Source organism: Semicossyphus pulcher, unplaced genomic scaffold, assembly GCF_022749685.1.
Source record: "Semicossyphus pulcher isolate SPU_LCO1_2020_fin unplaced genomic scaffold, fSemPul1.0.p SCAF_8, whole genome shotgun sequence".
In the NCBI taxonomy this organism is placed as follows: domain Eukaryota; kingdom Metazoa; phylum Chordata; class Actinopteri; order Labriformes; family Labridae; genus Semicossyphus; species Semicossyphus pulcher.
In genome coordinates this window covers 1,200,001-1,207,500 of record NW_027211759.1, presented here as the reverse complement: position 1 = coordinate 1,207,500, position 7,500 = coordinate 1,200,001, and the positions used below count along the sequence as shown (strand labels likewise).

General features: G+C 49.9%; 1 protein-coding gene across 1 annotated transcript in view; it reads right to left on the bottom strand.

Moving 5' to 3' along the window:
• The window catches only part of rpgrip1l (RPGRIP1 like), an 18,911-nt gene that overhangs the window by 4,461 nt on the left and 6,950 nt on the right, over positions 1-7,500 (bottom strand). The window contains exons 14-22 of the mRNA XM_069686839.1: positions 7,170-7,500; positions 6,920-7,062; positions 5,637-5,973; positions 5,163-5,419; positions 4,661-4,765; positions 4,459-4,503; positions 2,844-2,988; positions 2,280-2,377; positions 595-781 (exon numbers count right to left, since the gene is read on the bottom strand). The exon at positions 7,170-7,500 is cut by the window's right edge and continues 110 nt beyond it. Of these exons, the coding sequence (XP_069542940.1) occupies positions 595-781; positions 2,280-2,377; positions 2,844-2,988; positions 4,459-4,503; positions 4,661-4,765; positions 5,163-5,419; positions 5,637-5,973; positions 6,920-7,062; positions 7,170-7,500 (1,648 nt within the window). The remainder of the gene's footprint in view (positions 1-594; positions 782-2,279; positions 2,378-2,843; positions 2,989-4,458; positions 4,504-4,660; positions 4,766-5,162; positions 5,420-5,636; positions 5,974-6,919; positions 7,063-7,169) is intronic.

Below are 7,500 nucleotides of genomic sequence, written 5' to 3'. Positions count from 1 at the left end.
ACAAAAAACAGTTTGGGTCTCTATAGCTCATTTCTCTCTTCATGACAACTGTACGGGGAGAATCTTTATACAGCTCACCTGTTTACATTATATTAAGGCTTAAAGTGATGCAGCATTAGGGGCGTGGCCTCTTTGAGTGACAGCTGGGAGCTGCTAGCTGTCTGCTTGGTGTCCCCTCAGCTAACTCAGTCACTGAACGTAACCTCTGGGCCGTGTTTGTGCTGTTGGAGCCTTTTGGAGATTTGTTCATGTAAATATCAGACAGATAATCTGTGTGTGCGCTTTGTTGGACGAACAGACCGTCCAACACGTCTCACACACTGTTTTACACTCAGTATTATTTATATGTTTAAAGTTGTTGGGCTCAGTGCGACAGGTCTTAGAGAGACACTCGTTGATAAAGAACGTTTGTCAGTCTGTCAGCAGATCAGTCAGTGATTACACTCGGTACATTTGCATCATCTGTTTTGATTCTCGTCCTCTGACTCTCCCATCGCTGAGATCACTGAAGCCAGATCAGATGTGGAGCTGACCGTGTGAACCTGTGAACCTTCCTGCTGATCTAACTGAGGAGGAACTGATTCCAGGTTGTACCTTTGCTGTAGTTGTAGTTGATGCTCTTGCCGTGGGGGGGTTTGGGCAGGGACAGGGGGGTCTCCTCGGTGGGCAGATCCAGCAGGGAGTACTCCACAAACAGACGCACCACGCTGCGATCCCGAGACACCCGAGAGTCGGGCCTCAGGCTCAGAGACACCACCTCCACCCGCACTCGCTCCGACGGCTGAGGAACAACATGATTCACATTGTTAGTTCCAATAAAACGAGCACAGAGAGAAGCAGACTCTCGTCCTGTGTTTGTCATTAAATATGGTTCAACTTTGATTCCAGCTGTGACTCACGGGGCTCAGCTGCCTCACTCACGCAGAGACATTCAGCCTCTCACACCTGCACCCTCGTTCGCCTCTGACACCAGCGCGATTCAAACACAAGGTGGAAAAACACTGACTGCTGACTGATGCTAGCTCTGACTAACATCACCCTCTGCTAGCTACACACTGTTGTTTGTTATGGTCACATGATCGTTTACCTGAAACCTGCTGATTGTTAGTCTGGGCTCATTTTGGATCAGTACATTTGTGTGTATTGGAGGCCCACAGATTCTGATATCAGTATGAGAACATCTCTACATGAAACGCTCCACATTAACAAAGTGCAGGCACGAGCCTTTCACGAGGACAAAGAGCGTCGAAAGCTCCCATCCTGTTTACAGACTCGCTCCATCAGCTCTTCTCTCGGGCTGTGACGACTCCCGAGGGAGTCCAAAAACGTCATTGCTAAATATGATCGATTCAGTGATTTGCATGGAAGCCTCGTTTCATCCAGAGCGTGTACAGAGAGCTCGTGTTTTTAATGCAGGACTATTTTAAGTGCACGACGGGCTTTTGTTTTGGACACTTGACGTGAGAAGATGTTTGATCGAAAGTGAGAGAAGAGAGAGAAAAACAAAACGTGCGGGCGTGCACGGTGGGAGGGTGAACACACGCGCGTGTGCACGGTGGGAGGGCCAACGCGTGCGCGGTGTGAGGGTGAACACACATGTGCGCGGTGTGAGGGCCAACACACACGTGCGCGGTGTGAGGGCCAACGTGTGCGCGGTGTGAGGGTGAACACACACGTGCGCGGTGTGAGGGCCAACACACACGTGCGCGGTGTGAGGGCCAACACACACGTGCGCGGTGTGAGGGCCAACGCGTGCGCGGTGTGAGGGCCAACGCGTGCGCGGTGTGAGGGCGAACACACGCGTGCGCGGTGTGAGGGCCAACGCGTGCGCGGTGTGAGGGCCAACACACACGTGCGCGGTGTGAGGGCGAACACGCAGACTCATTAAAAATATTATTATTTTTATATAATAGTATAATAATAAATATTAAACTTTGACCTGTTTGTTCATTAACAGGTAAAGTTTGAGCACAGAACAACATTCACTACATGAACTTTATTATTCACCGTGTTGTTTGCAGCCTCACACTGAGGGTGTGTTGTTGTGTGTGTGTTGTGTGGTTTGTGTGTCTCCTGTATAACAATATAACAGAGAATTATAAATGCCCCCCCCCTCTCACTTCCTGCTGGTGTGAAGTAAAATCGAAGCAGCAGCCTCGCAGCCTCGCAGATCTCCCCTCGGCCCAGCTGGAGCCTCTCTGTGCTGTAATCATGATCTACAACCACCACACAGCGATCCCTGAGCTCTGACTCGCAGGTAAACACAGCGTCTCACTCACCTTCCTCCCCGAGGACGCGCCGTGAACAATGCAGTCATCGCTGTCGGACTGAGTCGATTCGCTCTGATCCGCTCCGACCGCCGGGGCCTCCTCCACGTCTGGACGAGGGGGGGTTAAAAACAGGAAGTGTTCAATCAAAAGGAGACAGTGATGTTTAACAAGCCGAGTGAGATGTTGTGTCATTAACATTTATGAAGCTGCTCTAAAGATGACTGACAGCCACATTAAATATGAATGTCTGCTCTGCTCAGGAAGCAACATTACAAACACACAGGCACCTTTCAGACTCAGCGCAGGGCGTACAGACACCCGGCCGTCAGAGTCCCGATTATAAACAAACTGGTTTCTGTCCAAACAAACAAAACGATGTGATTCAGTGTTTGTAAACACAGAAATCAATAAACTCAAAACAAAAACAAACAGATGTTTTCATTTGATTTCTGTCAAATTATTCTTTTTAACTACATTTTCATTGTTTTGTCGAAACTCACAGAAACACTGAAATAACCTTCAGTATGAGACGCCCCCCCAACAGGACGCGCACGTCTTATATCGATCTCGTACCTTCGGTGATCTCCTCAGAGATGTCGGAGTCGTCGGAGAGCGACTGAGAGCCGACCGGGACCAGCTGTCCTTCAGAGAAGTGAGACTCTTCATCCTCTTCTTCTTCTGTGGTGTTTGGAGCCGCAGGAGTCGCTGCTGACACGACCTGTGAACACAACACATGTTTCACTGTGCAAAATGAAAATGAAACATTAAAATGAAATTCACAAAATGTTGCAGGGCGGCGTCACAGAAACGTCCTCAAAGCAGCACACAGTGCAGCTCCGACCCCGACTTTAAGTTATAAAGGAGCCTTAAAGCAGCACGCTGACCTCCATCAACACGCTTCACTGCACCATCAACTGTTCTGACTTCCACTTGTTTAATCTGTAATCTGCTCTTTGAATGCTTCTAACCCGACGAGAGGTCAGCAGCTCATATCGCTCCTCCTTTCTGTCTCGGGCTCCGTCTCAGACTCGGGCTCTGTCTCGGGCTCGGGCTTAAACAATCTTTACTAAAGATTCCTGGGGTCCGTTTCACAAAGCAGGTTCAACAAACTCTGAGTCTAACCCTGAACTCTGAGTCGATCTACTCTGAGATAGGAAACTCTGAGTTTTGGGTTCCAGAACAGCTGATCAGAGTTAGTTCAATCAACTCTGAGTAGGTTCAGCCGGAGTTAAGTGCGTGCACGCTGACTGTAAAAAGCCAGCATTAATGGAGCCTCGACACCACGATTCACCATGGCAACGGTACACAAAAAGAGGTCCTCCTACGTCACACCAGCGGAGCTCGAAATCCTCACGCGGACGTTCAGCGAATACGAGCATGTTTTTAGAAACATAAAGTAACACGGCTGCAGCTGCAAAAGAGAGAGAAGCGGCTCGAGTGAACGCGTCAGTTTGAACTGGTCTGTTTATTTAATACTTCATCACGACCGGAAGCTAAAATGTATATTAATTTAGGAGCAATGCAGCGGGAGAGAAAAACATACATGTGAGCAGTCAAAGAACATCATTGAAAGGTGCGGCTCAGGCAGAACAGGCTCACGGCTGAACCTCACTTCATCATATTTTAAATATGAAACAGATTAAATATCATTCAGTGGCTGTTTTAATGTGCATCAGCTTTATCCCTAACATGATGCTGACTTCACATACATTATAATTCATGTTGATTAAACTGAATGTGTTAGTTTAAAAAAAAAAAAATCCAATAACTAACGGCGTCTTATCTGAGCGCTCTCGGCAGTGGTGGTGGAAAATCTACACATGATGACTTTGACGCAGATTTGTCTTTTGATTTTTTTATCATAATTATAAAAGACTTTTGCAAAGCGGTCAGAGCAGCACAGAGACGCAACGTTTCTTCTTTTAGTTTGTAACCGCTCAAACACACGTGAGAGACGGGCTGAATGAACGAGGAAGTGAATGAGGGTTTTATATTCTAGAGGGAGGAGACAGAGCGAAGCTCTGAGTGTCCTGAAGAAAACCTGCTCGCGACCAGGTGAGGTTCACAGAGTCTGTTACTACGGTAACTGACCGAGAGCTTAAGTTACCTCTCTCTGTGAAACGGAAAACTCAGAGTTTCCCTCATTTCTGGGTTAACAGACTCAGAGTTTTAGCAGTCACAGGTTTACCTGAGCAGGTGATGCTGTCGTCTCTGCTGAGCTCCTCTCGTCCACCTGACAAGAGAGACAGAAGCGGGGATCAGCTTCTTTAATAAAAACACGTTACGGCCTGTGAACATGTGAATGTTTCTGATGCGGCGCCTCCTGGTGGTCGGCCCCACACTGACTGGGAGGTGTCAGAGGTGGATGTCAGTCAGGTTCAGCTTCTCACCTGCTGTCTGTTTGTTTCTGCAGCTGTTGGATCCACAAACGAGACTCTCTTGGTCGTCGGCCCGTCCTTCGTCACAGCTCTCTGTTTGCGTTTGGGCAGCGGAGCCTGAAGGAGAGAACACAACACCGTTTGATCTTCTGTGTTGTGACAGGGACACATAGATACATTCTGACTTGGACCAACATAAACACGTCAGGCAGGAAAACATCTGCTCTTATTGACCGCTGCAGAGAAAGCAGAGGACAGATGTGAGGAGCAAACTAAACATATGTTATCTGATGACGGAGAGCTCTGAGCCCAGTCTTTGTTAGCCTGTAGCTTGAGCTCAGCTGTGACCCCGCCCACATGTGAAAACAGCTGTGTGTCTCCGTGCAGCTCCCCGTGGTCGCATGTGTCCTCTGTGTGACAGGTGACTGGGAACTTTGTGTAAATAATAACATCTCTCTTTGTTCTGCTGTGAACACTTCCTGTTTCTCTGCTCTGTCTGAAATGACCTCCTGACCTTTGAGGCAGACACCGCAGGCTCTGAGGGGGAGCGATCTCTTCTCTCCTGCAGACTCTCAGCTCCATCTTTCTCCTCCTCCTCCTCCTCCTCCTCCCTCTGCTGCTCGCTCTCCTGCTCCTTCTGGTCTGGGATGAACTCTGACTCCTCTACAGTCATGATGGATCCTGGTGGTGGGAGGTAAGCGGACCTCCACCTCAGAGTCACTTCAACGTGACCAGCGGGGAGTCCAGAGGGATCGGCCAGCTCGAACACACCTGAGGGACAAACATTCAGACACATTCAGCATCGTGTGTTCGGACCGGATGTTTCCTCGTGTCTTCACGTTGGTGACGTCGGTGCAGATGGTTTTCATTCATGGATGTGCAGGTTGAATCTCTAAGAACAAAATCAATCTGTTGAATGTTTGACAGAAATCTGAATTCAGGTATCTGTGCACCCTGAGGAACGTCTCCCAGGTCTGACAGAGCTCACCTGAGATCTCCTGGTCCTGGATCAGCGGCAGCAGAGGGACTCTGGCCTTCCCCACGTACGTGTCCATCCGCTCCTCTTTGTAGTCGAACACGTAGAGCTGAAGGGGCTCGGTCTGCAGGTACAGGTGCAGGTCTGCGTCCATGGAGACAGAGTAGGACTTGATGTCGTCGAAGCTGGGGTTGCAGCAGTCGTGCACAGTGGCGGTCGGGTAGTCAGGGAAGTGGAAGAACTTGTAGACGACGTAGGGACTGGGCTGCTGGGAGCTGCTAGAGGGCAGGTGTGTGCAGCGCTGCAGCGTGATGAGGAGCTCGTTCCAGCTGCTGCTGGGGGGGCGGAGCTGACGGGGAAACGGACGTGTCATTCATTCACATAGAAAACACAAACAACTATGAATGGTCCACCAGTGCACACACTGCGGTGTCATTTAAATAGCTCATATCTCTGTGCCCTGTACGCCCTGAGCTTAGAGCGCCATCAGCCCGAGAGCACAAACCGCTTTCACAATGTGTTGGACATTTCTTCAGTTCAGGAGACGACCTACAAGTGTCAGTCCAACGCACTGGAGCTGAGACGGTCCCGCTCAAAACACGGTCAGCCTCATGGTGGAAGTCTTTCTGAGTCTCTGGGGCGATAATGGGCGATGGGTTTCTGTGTGGACGTGTGGGGAAACACGAGTAACAGACATCGAGTGGATTCAGGAGAACACACCGACTGTTTATTAAGGACTACTGAAACTTCCAAAAGACTATTCCCACTTCTGATGGTGAAGTCGGGCTGGATGAATCTGCTCCGAGTTCACACGTAGGGTTAGTAACTCTGTCGTTGAATGGCGTTCCAGAGCAATGTCTCGAGTCAGAGGTCGGAAAAATGCTGCGTTCCAGACTCGGAAGTTTCTGCTGGGAAGTTGTGGAGTTCCCAGTTGTCTTGAACGGGCAAAATGGTTTAACATCTACAAACTGCTCAGCATGTACGGACTTTAAAGCAAATGTACCTCGGCATCAGACTGAGGAGTTCTTTTCCCTGATGAGACGCAGATGAAGAACAATGAGATGAAGCGGCGGGGGACTGTGACTAAGTGTGTTAATGAGTGAGCGTAACTGCAGTGATTACTTTGGTACCTCTGCCTGCTGCTCTTCGCTCATGTGTCTGTAAACAGAGCCGTGTTGTTAACATGAACTGAGCCATGTAGCTGCTCACTGAGGCTCCGGCTTCACAATGTTATTTAATCTGCTACAGACATGAACCCTCCACCCGCTGTGTTAACCTGTGTTACGTTCAGGTACCTGCGTGTCTTGGTTCAGCGCAGCGCTGATGTAGCCCACAGCCTTCAGCTTCTCTTTGTACAGTCGGACGGTCTCCGTCATGGGAATCCTCAACCTGAGCCAGAAATCCAGCGAGCCGAAGGAGCGACACTCATCAGACAAACCTGGGACACAGGTATGATTTAAAGCACAGAGGTCAGAGGTCAGAGGACACAGAGGTAAGCACAACAGTCTAGAAGAACTAAAGTTAGTCTGATCTGGTCTCACTCACCGATCAGCGGGATGGTCCCGTGAACTCTCCCGTCCTGCTCCAGCAGCTGCTGCAGGCGGAGCTGCCCATTGGCCAGCGTCCTCCAGTCCAGCCCCAGAGCCTGGTGCAGCTCCACAGTCACTGACTGTCTGTGCAGGTAGCTCAGGAACTGATCATCCAGGCTCACTATGTATTTAGACGTGAAGCCGTATGTGGGTTTGTGTCCCGTCACCACCGGAGTGGAGTGCAGCTCGAACAGGTAGAAGGAGTAGGTGCAGAAGGTGGAGGGTTCAGAGTCTCCCAGAGCCTCCAGAGCGGACGCTGACAGAGACGCTCCGACCACCTGCAGCTC